The 15,148-nt window shown below is 44.9% G+C and overlaps 1 protein-coding gene across 1 annotated transcript in view; it reads right to left on the minus strand.

Moving 5' to 3' along the window:
• The window catches only part of JAZF1 (JAZF zinc finger 1), a 168,447-nt gene that overhangs the window by 46,708 nt on the left and 106,591 nt on the right, over positions 1 to 15,148 (minus strand). Inside the window, exon 2 of the mRNA XM_066630991.1 lies at positions 10,367 to 10,439. Within this exon, the coding sequence (XP_066487088.1) occupies positions 10,367 to 10,439 (73 nt within the window). The remainder of the gene's footprint in view (positions 1 to 10,366; positions 10,440 to 15,148) is intronic.

The raw sequence follows: 15,148 nt of genomic DNA on the forward strand, positions 1-15,148 counted from the left end.
ATTTTGTTTATGTATACTAGTTACTCAGCTTCCCCTCCCATGAGGGATTTGTACTGTTAGTACTATGAATTCTTATGACATCAATGAGATGTAAGTGTAATCAATCATGCACTGGATTTCAGCCAGTGCTCTCAATTCCAAACTTACCTGAGCATGTGTTCCCTTGTAAAGGAGCAGCTCTGCACTGGCATCCCTTTGTAAATAAAGAACTCTCCCTTAACTGAAATGCATGGGGAGACCCACACTTTGGAGGTCACAAATGAAAGTGCCTATATAGCTGGGAGGTGGAGCATTTTTAAAGTACAGCATGAGTGAGTGAGAAGGAGGTGCTGAATCCTTACCCCTACCAGAGTTCCTCCCCCCCCCCAGTAGAGGGTTGCGCTTGGTCTTTCCTAAAGAGCCAGGTTTTCACCATACTCTTGAAGGTGTACAATGTGGGCAACTTAACTATATAGCTTCCATGATGTTTCAAAGAAATGGTTCTTTTTCTTACATATACCGTGTTTCCCCGAAAATAAGACCTAGTGTGTTTTCTGAGAATTGCTAAAATATAAGACAAACCCTGAAAATAAGACCTAGTTGTGATCAGGGCAGAAGGGGTCCTGGGGGGGCGGGTGAACAACTTGATGAGAACGCTGCACTCCTGTGCGCACCACCTAGAAAGCACCTGCTGTGCTGCCTTGGGCAGAGGACGCTGAGGAGGAGCTGAGGTGGGAAGCAGCAAGCGAGGGAACCCTGCCTACCGGGCTCTGAGGCTCTCCACATTTTCCAGGTAGTAAGTCCCATTAACTATAAAGGGACTGACTTCTGAGTAGACAGGCAGGCAGGCATCCTCCCGGGTGCTGAGGGGACACCTTCCAGGAAGTAAGTCCCATTAACTATAAAGGGATTGACTTCTGAAAAAAATAAGACCTACCCCGAAAATAAGACCTAGTGTGTTTTTCTGAGCCAAAAAAAATATAAGACAGTGTTTTATTTTTGGGGAAACACGGTACCTGCTACATCCTGGAAGGCAAGAAAACTGAAGCAGGGCCTCCGACTTAACTCCATGGAATGCATAGGAGAGGAAGTGGTTCTTCTAGCATGGACTGGGAGTGTCTCGCACTAGGTCCACCCACTTGAACTGGGTGCCCAAGAGAGTCCCACTCCCAACTACAAAGAGCCCATGTGAGCTTACTTGGAGATACATATGATCCTGGTACCAGAACTCTCCATTTTAAAGGACAGCAGACCATACATACAGGTAGATGAACCTAGGCTCAGTTCAGATGAGACCCCAGTAAACCCCTCCACATGTTCATTTGTATTTAAAGACATGCCTGAACAGAATTAGGGAGAAAAACACATGCAGGGGGAGGGGTCAAAACGGCCGCTGCCCCCTCCGTGCTGTGCTTCACATCACCCCCTCCAGAAGCATTTGTGTTTTTGGTAGCAACACATGTGCGTGCCAAGATATCGTCTACTGAAGAGGACCATGATTAGCAGGCTTCCCATCTCTTCTAACTTATGTTACATCCCAATACTAAACAACTTTCCAGCACCAATGCAGCTGCAATGCAGCCCCAAAGTAAGAGAGCTAAGGTTCCCTCACTGTGAGGAGGCCAACATGACTGCCCCCATCGCATGCCTTATTGGCATGGCTGCATCAACCCTGGATTGTTGAATAGGATTGGGCCTGTAAATGCAAAAAAGTAAGTGGAATCAAAGCTCTTCCCTTCTTACTTCCCAATCATGCCTACAGAAGTCCAGTCTTCCAAAACTTAATGGTCCATTTGCTACAGTGACATGGGGGTGGCAAATTTGATAATTTCCATGAAGAACTGTACTTGCAGCAGTGGTGTCACTAGGGTTTATGTCACCTGGTGCAGGAAACCAGTGCATCACCGCCAGGATGGACCTCCTGCCATGAAGACCAAGGAATTAAGTCATATAGAGGTTGAAAGAGAAAATGTTTCAGACCTCATTGATAAATTAAAGATCAATAAGTCACTGGGCCCTGATGGCATCCACCCAAGAGTTATTAAGGAATTAAAGAATGAAGTTACTGATCTCTTGACTAAAATATGCAACTTATCCCTTAAAACGGCCACAGTGCCACAGTGCCAGAGGACTGGAGGACCCAATGTGCAGCAGCAGTAAAGAAGGCCAATTCTATGCTTGGGATCATTAGAAAAGGTATTGAGAACAAAACGGCTAATATTATAATGCCGTTGTATAAATCGATGGTAAGGCCACACCTATAGTATTGCATCCAGTTCTGGCCGCCACATCTCAAAAACGACATAGTGGAAATGGAAAAGGTGCAAAAGAGAGTGACTAAGATGATTATGGGGCTTGGGCACCTTCCTTATGAGGAAAGGCTACGGCGTTTGGGCCTCTTCAGCCTAGAAAAGAGACGCCTGAGGGGGGACATGATTGAGACATACAAAATTATGCATGGGAAGTATAAAGTGGTTAGAGAGATGCTCTTTACACTCTCACATAACACCAGAACCAGGGGACATCCACTAAAATTGAGTGTTAGGAGGGTTAGGACAGACAAAAGAAAATATTTCTTTACTTAGTGTGTGGTTGGTCTGTGGAACTCTTTGCCACAAGATGTGGTGATGGCGACGGGCCTGGACGCCTTTAAAAGGGAATTGGACAAGTTTCTGGAGGAAAAATCCATTACGGGGTACAAGCCATGATGTGTATGCACAACCTCCTGATTTTAGAAATGGGTTATGTCAGAATGCCAGATGCAAGTTATGCATCTGGTTTTTTTTGCTATAACTTTTGATAGAGCAGCCTTTTTCAACCCCTGTGCTGTGGCACACTGGTGTGCCATGAATGGTCCCCAGGTGTGCCATGGAGTTTGGTGGAGGGTCATTTTTAAATAGGACCATTGGGGGATATGAGCCCCCCACCAACAGCATGGTGTGCCTTGTGATAGTCAAATCGTATGCATGTCTACTCAAAAGCAAGTCCCATTACAGTCAATGGGGCTTACTCCCAGGAAGTGTGGATAGGATTGGGCTGTCAGTTGTCCAAAAACTGATGGTGTGCCTCAAGATAAAAAAAGGTTGGAAATCAATGGAATAGAGTTATTTAAATACATTGCATTCATTGTATTCTACATGAAATTACACCTCAAATGATAGTATAACATGATGGTACTATTCAAAAGTACAAAATTTTTAAAAATTTTGGCCAGTAGGGGTGGCTCCCCATGCATGTCACCTGGTGCAACCCCCACCCCCACAACCCTGAGCAATGCAACTGACTAGCAGTAAATTGAGGATGATTTCCCATTTTCTCTGTAGCTGTTAGTACTCAGTAACTGATATGTTTCTGTGTTGGTGAATTGATCAGTACAAACCAGCACAAGAAAAGAAAGAAAGAAAGAAAGAAAGAAAGAAAGAAAGAAAGAAAGAAAGAAAGAAAGAAAGAAAGAAAGAAAGAAAGGAGGTAAGTATTGAATTTCCTTCATATTTGACTTTATTAATCATCATAGCTGCTTCGATCCCACACCAAATGTGCCATTCCTCTCCACTTTAGCAGTAATGCTACCCAATGTACAACATAGATATGTTGGCTATGCAAGCTTCACCTAAAATCCCACACTAAGGTTTTTGCAGCTGGCAGACCACACATTAAAGAACTAAAATGTATAAAGCCAAAGCCATCTGGACTAAAGTATCAATGAGACTTTAAACCCTCAAATCCCACAAAAATTGTAAACACACACTGAGAATGGATAACAATTTAAGGGGTCCACCAACACCCCTTCTATGCTGGCAAAGTGTTGAATGGAATACATGATAAAGGAGGCCACAATCTCACTGCAACACTTATTTGGATTATTATTTTTGAAGTTTATATGGCCTAATTTTACTTCCATTTATACATACCACATGTTCAGGACTATAAATGCCCTTTTTCCTGATAAATAGCAAGTTTGTGAAACCAACAAATTCAAAACTTTTATTACCAGAATGCCAAGGACAATAATTTTCACTCATATTGCACTGCTTTCAAGCATTAACTTACATTTTAAGCAGAACTGGGTGGATGTCTAACAAAGCGCATTCTTAGTGTAGGCAACAAGAGTTTGGTTAGCCTGTACTGGTGATCAAAAACGGGTGAGCTTGCACAAAACCCAGAAATGCAATTGGTAGAGGTTTCACCACAAAACTTCCTGTTCTTGATAAGGAGGAGAGATTTCTGAAACATGCTGTATTTTGTATCTACTGAAACACATGGATATAGTGTTTCTTTTAGGTAAGCAATTGTTATACAGTTATCAGATACCTTAGACAAGGGTTGCACATAAGTACTTTTATTCACATGTAAATTGAGTTCGAATGTTTTCAAATGTAAATCTGACTGGCTTGTTCTTAAAATTGGCCTATTAGTGAATCCACAAATTAGATTGCCTACAGTTTTATTATTCCTATATCTCACTTTTCTTCCATGATGAAGCTCATTGTGCAGACGTTAGTTACAGCATGTGTATGTACCCATCTCTGAACTGAAAAGCAACAGGAGTGGAATGAGAAAGGGATAAACTTTCTCGGGGATGGTGGCGGCGGCGGCAGCGGAACAGGAATATGTTGTAGCAGGTAGGTGGCAAGATGAATGAAACATTTTAAAAATTAGAAGCCAATGTTATAAAATGCTCTTGCTGAGATAGCTCCATGACTCAGAAATGAAATGAAACCTCATTTATAGCCCAAATCTAGGCATGTGTGCCCAGAAGTAAGAAGAATTCCATAGAATTCAATGGAACTGACTTCCAGGTAAGTGTATCTACGATAGCAGCACTTGAGCCTGTTCATTCACGTGCAATTAAATAATAATTATTAATTTAAATAATAATCACCTGCAATAAATAAATAAATACTATACAATTTAGAAATATTTTCTGGTTTGTTGTAGAGGAGGGAGAATTACATTATATGAATGCGCCCACAAACAACTGCTCCCTCCGTTCTTCCAACTGCACATAGCGTAACAGGGGAAAGTCACTGCACACCCAGAAGTAACAAGTTTTGGAAGAAGTGCTGCTAATTTATTTCTGCTTTCTATATTGTGCTACTGGTAGACTGTTATCCACCTTGAATGCTTGTTTTTAGAGGAGAAAGGCAAGATAGACATACTGTATTTTTCGCTCCATAAGACGCACCTGACCATAAGACGCACCTAGTTTTTAGAGGAGGAAAACAGGATCCTGCGGGTGCCGCCCGGGTGGGTGAAGTCTCGCGCAGTCCCAGCAGCTGCAGAGCTGGGCAGCGGCAGGTGAAGGGTGACTCATGCGTAGAGCTGCTGCAGAGGGAGGGATCTTCGCCCCGCGCAGGAGAAGTGCTGCCTCCTCCCAACAGCCCTGCGAGATGGGATGGCGGAGCGGCAGCGCCCCAGCCCCCTTCTTCCGGCGGACAGGCAGCGTCCCTCCCCTGGGCGGCTGGCCGGCTCTGAGAAAGCCCGCCTGGCACAGGGACCAGGCACGCCGCGGGAGGAGGTGCGCCGGCGAGCGGGCCGGGCCGGGCACGTGCGCCGCCGCTCGCCCCACAGCCCCCCCGGCGCCCCCAGGCGGCAGCCCCTCCGCGGTGAAGCCCGAGAGCGCGGCAGCCGCAAAGTTTGCCAAGCAGCGGGGAAGTTCCGTGGCTCGGCGCGCTGCCTGATGGGGCAGGCGCACTCCCGGCCGGGCACCACCGGTCTTACCTCGGCGAGGGGCGGGCAGGCGGGCGCTCCGGCCTCGGCGGCAGCGCATCTCCTGGTGGCGGCGGCGGCAGCTCCTGGCCGAGCCCGGCAGTGGGCGGAGCGAGAGGCGGGCGGGAGGTGAGCTCTTGCCGGCGCGAGGGCAGCAGCCAGCCCAGCCCAGCCCCAGCTTCCCTTTCTGATCTAGCTGCAGGCTTCCCCAAGGCATCATTAAGTTCCCCAACTTGCACTCTTTTTTGCAGTATTCGCTCCATAAGACGCACACACTCCCCCCCCCCACTTTTTGGGGGGGAAAAAGTGCGTCTTATGGAGCAAAAAATACGGTATTTTAAATCAGTAAGTAGCATGAACCCTTCTCCTTAGCAGTAGTGACTGAGGGTGCAATCCTAGGAGCTTGTTGGGGCAGCGCAAGGCCCAGGAGGCTCTAAAGGCCCACTTCCTTTAGAGTCAGCTGGGCCAGCACAAGAACATGTGCCAGCCCGCCAGAGGCCAGATCTGGCTCTGCGCTGACATGATCAGGAAAGTTCAAGCTGGCTTCCCTAGGCTGACAAGGGGTTTTGGGGAGGGTGGAACGGGGATGTCCCAGGACAGGGGGAGGGCGGGCCAGTGGGCAGACCAGCACGGGCAGGGGGGTGAGAGCTGGATCTGGCACTTAGGCCAGATCTCCCATCCCTGGCCCGGCTGGCCTTACATGGGTTGCTCAGATATGTGCCAGCGATTTGTTGGCACAAATCCGAGTAACCCCATAGGGCTGACTGGGGTGCTACTTGGGGCAAGGGGTCATAACTCCCTTTACTCTGAGTTGTGCTCCAGCCCTCACCTAACTTTTGCTAGATGTAGCGCAGGCCAGTTGGCCTTCCTGTTTCAGCACAGGTTAGGATTGTGCTGCCTGGAAGATATTGCACAAAATACTTAAATAGCATTTTTCAAATATTTAAATAGCATTTTTTAATGAATACTACAAGTTTGTCTGGATTGCACACTTATTTTCAAGTTACACACCTCTGTATTGTGAAATGTTCAGGAGTGTTATCTTGCTGCTTCTGGATTACAGAAGAAGTTATGCCCTGATGATAGTATGCAATATAGTAGTGGAAAAAGATGTCTGGATTTCATTTCACTTTAACTTCTACATGAAGAGATTATCTGGGGATTGAGTTATGGTGGCACCACAGTGTGCTAATGACACCCAGTCTTCTCTCTCTTTTACATCCGAATCAGGTCAAGCAGCAGAAGTGCTGAACTGACCCCTCTAGACACTAATGGGCTGGATAAATAATAAACTATAGCTCAACCCTGACAAGACAGAGGTCTTGTAAATAGGTGACTTGTCTGTTCAGGATGATGGAAATGACCTGGTCTAGATGGGACTGCCCTCCACCAAAAGCAGCAGGTTCACTGTCTGGGAATGTTCATAGATCCAACTATGTTACTTGAGGTCCAAGTGATAGCAAAGAGAGTCTACCAACAGATGGAGCTGGTATACCAGCTGCAGCATTCTAGTCAGAGATTGCTTGGTTACAGCTATCCATTCTTTGGTAAATTGAAAGGATTGACTATAGTGAGGCATTATAAAAGAGGCTGCCTTTGAAGACTGGAAACTGTGTAGTAAAAACACAGTTCCTCAGGTACTCACTTGGCCCAGTAATATCTCACCAGCATGGGTGAGAACTTTACTGACTCTCAGTCCGTTTTCTAGCACTAATCACTGAAGTGCTGGTGCTGACCTTTAAAGCCCTACCTGGCTTAAGACCACATATCTGAATGAATTATGGCTCCCACATTGACCTGCCCATGAATCAAGACCATCTTTAGAAGCTGTTCTTCAGGTACTGCTGTCATTTGAGATGAGGTGGGTGGGGAGACAGGGGAGAGAGGGCTGGAAAGAGGGGCTTCTCAGTTGTGGTATCTCACAATTCTGTCTTGAGCCTCTCTCGTCAAAGAAGCTTGACCTGCATTGATACTGCTGTCTTTCCAGTGCCAAAAAGGCTTTATCCCCCCCCTTGTTAGCTGACATTAATTGCTGTTTTACTACTATGTAAGTTGATTATGTGGGGTTTTTTTTAATGAAGAAAAAAAGAAATTTTTTTTTTTTGCAATGAAGAAATAAAGAAAAATAAGTCATCAGGGGCAGTATGCCTCTGGACATCAGCTGCTATGAAAACAATGGGGGAGGTTCTCAGAGGCATCTGGTTGGCCACTGTGAGACACAGGATGGTACACTACATTGACTCCACTGTTCTAGCACAGCGTTTTGTTGCAATTGGTGCAGGGGTCTATTGCAATGTGATTCTGCTTTTGGGATAGTACGGCAGGTAGTACTTGGCCCCACTACTAAGATGACCACATAGCACTGTCCTGCCATCAGTTGGTCCTACTGAAAGTGAAAATGACTGGGTGATGGTGCAGCAGTCGGAAAGATGTGGCTGTGTAGCTGTCTGGCCCTTCAAAAGAACCACTGCTTGGGGAAGGAAGAAAAAAGAAGCCCCACATGCAGGGCAATTTACCTACTCCTGTGCACAGTTGCTGTAATTGGTGGTAACATATAAATGGTAGAACAGTACTTGCAAAAAAATAAAAATGGTTGAAAAACCCATGTCTAGTCTGTAATGCCCAGAAACATCTTGAAAATATATATTACTGCCAGCACAATTGTATGCATGTTTCCTTAGAAGTAAATCTCATTACATTCAATGAGACTTACTTCCGGGAAAGTGTATATAGGATTGCAACCTGTACCATACTGCCTTTTGCTCAGAAGAGCTACACAAGCAAACACCACCACTGTATTCAGTTCAAACGATGACACAGTTTTAAGTGTACTAAGAAAAGATGAACTGCTAGAAATCCATCAATAGATTTTTTTTCCCCAGTTAATGGCTATTTCATAAAAAGAATAGTAGCTCATTCTAAGCTGCTCTCCTTTTAAGAACAATCATGCTACTATTTCTCAATAAGGAAACTATTTACATCAAACAACATTTATGGACACTGGGTTGTATCTCAAGTTGGTTATTCGTGACTCTGAAAGCTAGCCATGATGACTAGCTTTCATCATGTTCCATTGATTTCAGTGAGGCTTAGTCACAACACACTAAAGTTAGGACAGTGTCCTGCAATGACTCCTATGCCCTCAGGGTCACTGCAAGGAGTCAGATTCACATCATAGGGGATGGAATAATAGGCTCCTACTGATGGGGTGCTTGTGGGGAAGGATCACAGAGGCCATGAGGATGATGCAGGGGATTATGCAAGGGATGGACAGAGTGGATAGGGAGATGCTCTTTACACTCTCACATAACACCAGAACCAGGGGACATCCACTAAAATTGAGTGTTAGGAGAGTTAGGACAGACAAAAGAAAATATTTCTTTACTCAGCGTGTGGTTGGTCTGTGGAACTCTTTGCCACAGGATGTGGTGATGGCGACGGGCCTGGACGCCTTTAAAAGGGAATTGGACAAGTTTCTGGAGGAAAAATCCATTACGGGGTACAAGCCATGATGTGTATGCGCAACCTCCTGATTTTAGAAATGGGTTATGTCAGAATGCCAGATGCAAGGGAGGGCACCAGGATGCAGGTCTCTTGTTATGTGGTGTGCTCCCTGGGGCATTTGGTGGGCCGCTGTGAGATACAGGAAGCTGGACTAGATGGCCTGATCCAGTGGGGCTGTTCTTATGTTCTTATGCTTAGAGGACGCAGTGATTTGTACAGTCTTGAGAATAAAGGGGCTTTGCCTAGATCTGTAGTCTTCCATTGGGCTTGCCAGACTCTAAATGGAATCTCTTTGGGGTAGTCCCTGGGTGGTTAAACTGCTTGGGTCTTGTGAGTGGCCAGAGACCCTGGGCATATGAGGGTAGCTCCTGGCTAAACCTCCCCCCCCCCCAAGGGTTTCTTTCTGGCTGCAGCCCTCTTTTTAAGCCACCTCCTGGTGCTCACTCCACAGTAGGGCTAATATAATAATTTTTCTTGCCAATGAAGAGAGAGGGGCACTTTAGCCCAGCTTTCCCAATTGTCAGCTGCAGTTTTATTTTTGCCTTTCTCCCCTGGCTTTGCCTGCTTCCCCCATTTTCAGTGGCGTGTTCTCTCTCTCCCCCTCCCATCATGGGGCTCCTCCATCTTTTCCCCCAGTCGTTTCTCTCTTCCAAACTTTCCATCTTTCTTATCTCTTCTGCCTGCTCCTTCTCCCTTCTTCTTGCTCCCTCTACCGCCTCCTTTCTTATTCGTTCCTTTCCTCTTTTCTGTCTCTTTGCCTTCCTCCTTTAAATCCCCCACCTCCCTCTATTCCTCACCCCACCCTGATCACTCCCAGCTGGAGGACTGCTGGCATCTTTTGGGCTGTGTTGCAGGGCATGACATCATCACCCTGCTGATGAATGGGAAACACTGCACTTCATGGGCTCCTTGCAGCTAGGAGGACACATGTACCAGCATTGCAGTTCACAAGTCCATAGATCAGTGAATGTGAATAGATACTTAAAAGACATTGCTAGAATTCAGTAGTTACTCTGTAACTGTGGTCATTTACCAGAAGTCTGTGGTACTGCCCATATTACCTTGTGATTCTCAGCGGTCTACACAGGTTGGAATTCACTGGAACAGAAAAATACCCTTTTAACAGACAGACACTGCAGGAAACAGCTCTTTTCTTAAGAGTAAAACAGCTTACCTATTAATATAACTGAGAGCAACATATGTTGGCTGCTGTAGTTCCTGTTTTTCTAATACACGTGGGTCCGTATCTGTAAAAGAAAAGCATATACCATTATGTAGCTCTGACTTAATAATGACTCATATCATGCAGACAAAAAGAGTTTGATGTCTTCATTTTCAGATCACATGCTTCCTGCAATATACTGAAACCCAGCAAACTCTTCAAGGACCAAGTGGCACCATAGTAAAGCTTTTAAGCTCAGTGGCACCATAGTAAAGTCGTATTCTAGGAATACCTAGTCCTCCAGGTGTACATAACAAAAGCATACGAAGCTGGCTTATACGGAATCAGACCATGGGTTGAATTCAGTGTTTTCTGTGCTAACTGACAGTGGCTCTCTAGTTTAATGTTTTGGATGGAAGTCTTTCTCAGCCCTATTTGGAAATGCCATGGATTGAATCTGGGGCCCCAGCATGCATACCACGAGCTCTACCACTGAGCCCCTCCTTAAAGAATCACCTCTACATTTAAGCCACAATTTTTTAAAATTAGGAAGAAACTTTATTAAGCGGTTCATGCCACTTGTTTAATACAGGTAGATAAGAAAAGATAGGTTAACGTTTGAAGTATCTATGATGATAGCAAACTAAAGAGGAGACACGTATGTAGTGCCCCTGGTAAATGGATAGAAAAAATGAAAGCACTTTCATGATGGCTCAAACTTTGACTGAATATAACAGAAATGATATGCAGAAAAATGGGTTATGAAAGCCAGTTTGCACAATAAGGACAAGGAAAATAGTCCAACTGGGACATCTCATGCTTCATGACACCTAAGGCTGGACTTGTGAGAAGTGTTCTATCTCAGGTATACATGGAAATAGTGCATGACTCCCAAGGCAATTCAAAGCAATAATCAGGTGATTATATATTGTGCAGTTGTCTTGAGCTCCTGCAAAGATGGAAAGGTGGTACATGAGTGTGCTAAATAAAAACAGATAAATAAGCCTTTCAAGAGCCCCTACTAAACACTCATGTTTGCTGCTATGCTAAACTAACATGATTCTATTATTATTATTATTATTATTATTATTATTATTATTATTATTATTATTATTATTATTATTATTAAACTAGCATTATTTTATTATTAAGAATATAGGAATATTCTTAATATTTTCAGGGTTTACTTAACGTGACCCTATCCTACCAGCCAACATGCTCACAAAATAGCTTACAGAACCAGGCAGAAACATTCCAAGGATTAGACGAACGATCCACCAACCCATCAATGGCACCACACCTTTCCTTCCTGTCTGGAACTTACACTCACACAAGGGCCTTATGTGAAGGTAGTGAAAAAGAGAGAAGCAGGCAGAATTCAGAAGCCCTTTGGAAGTGTGTTGTAGTCAAACTCTGTGCTTCAGTTCAGTAACATAGCCAGAGGGGGGGTGTGCAATAAGTACTGCAGGCACTGCAATGTGGAAGCAGCCCCTCCTGCAGAGCCATTCTGGGCAACTGATGGCAAAGCGCTCCTAAGTGTTGCTCTTGGCTGACCAGAAAGTTTCTGAGAGCGAGTGGGTACGGCTGCTTACACAGTGCACTGCAGCGCCTGCAGTACCTACTGGGCTACCCCCCTCTGGCTATGCTACTGCTTCCATTAGATCAGTTAAGAAGTGTTTGGGGTTTGGGGACAGACTGCTGCATATCTCCACCCCATTACACAAGAGTATGATTCCTCCTCACAGGGACATGACACAGACTGCTGTTTGCAGCGCTGCAGGTAGGCCAAGAGCCTTATCCTAGGGAGGCTCCAAAGCATGAAAATGCAAAGATAAAGAAGGCCCTTTAATTTGGCAGGCTTGATCAGCTCACTGAGATAATTGTAAACACTCCCTCATTTTCAAACCAAAGTGCTACTTTAGACGACTGAGCACAGACACCTGTTTCCCTTCAGCGCCCCATTTCTGAATGTTCTCGGCTCCGCGCTGTCTGCACAGATTGTTCTCTGATGCTCTCAATCACAAATTCAAATCAAAGCACATGCACAGTAAAACACATGACATTGGCTTGTTTCCATTTAAACAGGGGGAACAAAGAGGAAAATCAATTCCCTACAAAATTGATTTTCCAGCCTGAACGAAAAGCATGGCAATAAAAACAAAACCAGTGTGTTAATCTCATTATTTTTTCAACATTAATGCACAGCAGAATTGAATATTTCAGCACACAATGGCTTACACTGAGGCAGACCCTTAGTCCAGCAGTGTCTTCTGGGATGGACAGTAGGGGTACCAAGAACTCAGGTAGGTTTCACAGGCCTATTTCTTCTACTTGAAATGCCAAGAACTGAACCTGAGCCATTCTGCATGCAAAAGATGTACAGTACTCTACAACTGAGTTATGATTCTTGCTTTAAAAACTATAATTAAAGAGAGATCAGCAACATAAGAAACTCGTAATTTTTTTTTAAAGGGTCAACTTCTCTGGACAGCTTTCAACAACACTGTAACATTCCTACGTATAAAATGCTCCTATTAAAAAAAAAACTGACAAGATTTTGGTTGAATGAAACCCTATCCTTTAATATCCAAATTACAGCTGCCCCCTATTACAGATACCCAGGAAGGTGGAAACATTGGTAACATGTGTGTCTGACACTTTTCAGGGTGGCACAGTTATTTGTCTTTCACAAAGGCATTCAGGAAGAGCCCTCCAACATCTGAAGTGCTTTCTCTCCACAAAAGTGTACCACCAAAATGCCTAAAACTTGCTCAATGCACTTTCAGAAGCCTGCAGTACACCTTGACCCTAATTATCCGCAGGTTTGGGACCTGTGGATTTCAATGCAGGTCCCCCACCCGCATCTGGAGAGCCGAACTGTACCATACAGATGCAACCAGAGGTTACCTCCTTGCATCTTGGAGGGCCTGCTGAAGGTCCCTAAGACACACTTCTGGTTTTTAGAAAAACTAGAAGTGCCTCTCAGAGGCCTCCAGCAGGCCTTCTTAGATGCGGGTAGACCATACATGGCATCTTCATGCCTCAGAACACCTCCAGACATGACTATAGGGCCAGTCACATCCAGAGGTCCTCTATGGGCCCACTCATAAACCCCATTATCTGCGGATTTTGATATCAGCGGTGGTTCTGTTCCTGGAACCCCCGTGGATGCCAAGGGCCAACTGCACTTCATTTTTCACCAGCTGGGAAATTATTCACTAAAACAACTTTTCCTACATTCAACATGCCTGGCGATGCATCTTAATGGCGCTAGTACCTTATTTGCTCATTACAGTTTGTTCATCAGCAAAAACAAGGCTTTGGGGATTAAAGGCAACATCCTTCTATGGGAACTGCCAGCAGCTGCTCCTTGAGGAGTTTCTGGATAGCTTTCTCAGCTTCTCTCTTTCTGATATCACTGCTGACATGCTACCCCCCACACGGCAGATGGCTAACCAGAATGCAAAGGGCAGGCCTGTTCTCCCACTCGCCCCATTGCTGCCTCTTCTGCCTGCCATCCTGCCTGCATGGACTTGCTCAGTCACACTTTTCATCCCTCCCATCCTCCTTGCCCTGCTGCCGCATTCCTCCTGCTAATTTCTCATCCTCTACCAGATACACCCTCCAGTCGGCTCTGTTCCCAATCTTGATTTGCTGTGTGTTTTAGCAAGTTATCTCAGTGGAGGGAAAAGGCCAGCTTTTGGAAATGCTCTCTGAACTGATACGGGGCCCATCTTCGATAGACAAAAACAGACATATAAAAATGCCAAGTTGAAGCTTTCAACTTTTCTTTAAACATTAGCTGGGTAGTAAAATTAACTGAAAGTAGTCTAAACAGTTTCACATGGTGTACCCACAGGGCCTTAAATGTATCTACAAGCTGACAAATGGTTTTTGAAAACCCGTGACTGCTTTTCAGTTCCGTGGGTCCTTTGTGGGGTTGGAGAGGGGGAGGGACCAATCTTGGTGCAGCTACCACAAACCAGCACACGTTAAAAACAGCTACAGCTGTCATTTATTCTGAACAGATCAGTCGTTGGTCATGTACAAACACCATCTTAACCCACTGGCTTCCTGAGTTAGTGTGTGGTACTAATGACTCATTCTTTTATTGCTTTCACTGTACAATTGAGAACTTTTACATCCACTGTACTCCCCTTGATCGCCCCCACCCCAAATCTCTGTCCTCAGTAGCAAACAGAACAGCAACCTTCATATCCTCTTTTCCACCTATAACACAAATCAACAAAGAAATTGGAATACCAATGTTCCATCGCACTGGTTTTTAAACTTTTTGATCCTTTTTCAAACATCAAAAGCAACTGAGGCTATTCCTGGAGATTTACCTATCGTATCCCTGAAGGTTCTAGGAAATAGCAAGTTTTTTGGGAACATACTTAGGCTGCAATCCTAAACACACTTACCTGGGAATAAGTCCCACTGCACTGAAAAGATTACTTTCTAGTAGAAAGGACTGCAGTGTTAATATACTTTAAAACAGTGCTTCCTAAACTCCTACAAGAGTTCCCAAACTCCTACAAGTGTGTGGGGGATGGACTATGGCAGCAATGCAATCTCCAGGTTCACATTGCTGTTGGGGATGGGAGAGGGTTTTTTCACTTACCTCCAGCCAGCACTGGAGTTCTGGGGGGTTCTGGGAGTCTAGGGAGCTCCCACAGTGCTCCCCAAGCCTCCGTAAGTGGGAAAAAAGAAAAAAAAGGCACTTCCTGTTTTTGTTACAAAACTGGAAATGGCATTTTTTTCCCCCCACTTACAGAGGCTTGGGGAACCCTC

The sequence above is a fragment of the Tiliqua scincoides genome, chromosome 5 (genome assembly GCF_035046505.1).
Source record: "Tiliqua scincoides isolate rTilSci1 chromosome 5, rTilSci1.hap2, whole genome shotgun sequence".
Lineage (NCBI taxonomy): Eukaryota > Metazoa > Chordata > Lepidosauria > Squamata > Scincidae > Tiliqua > Tiliqua scincoides.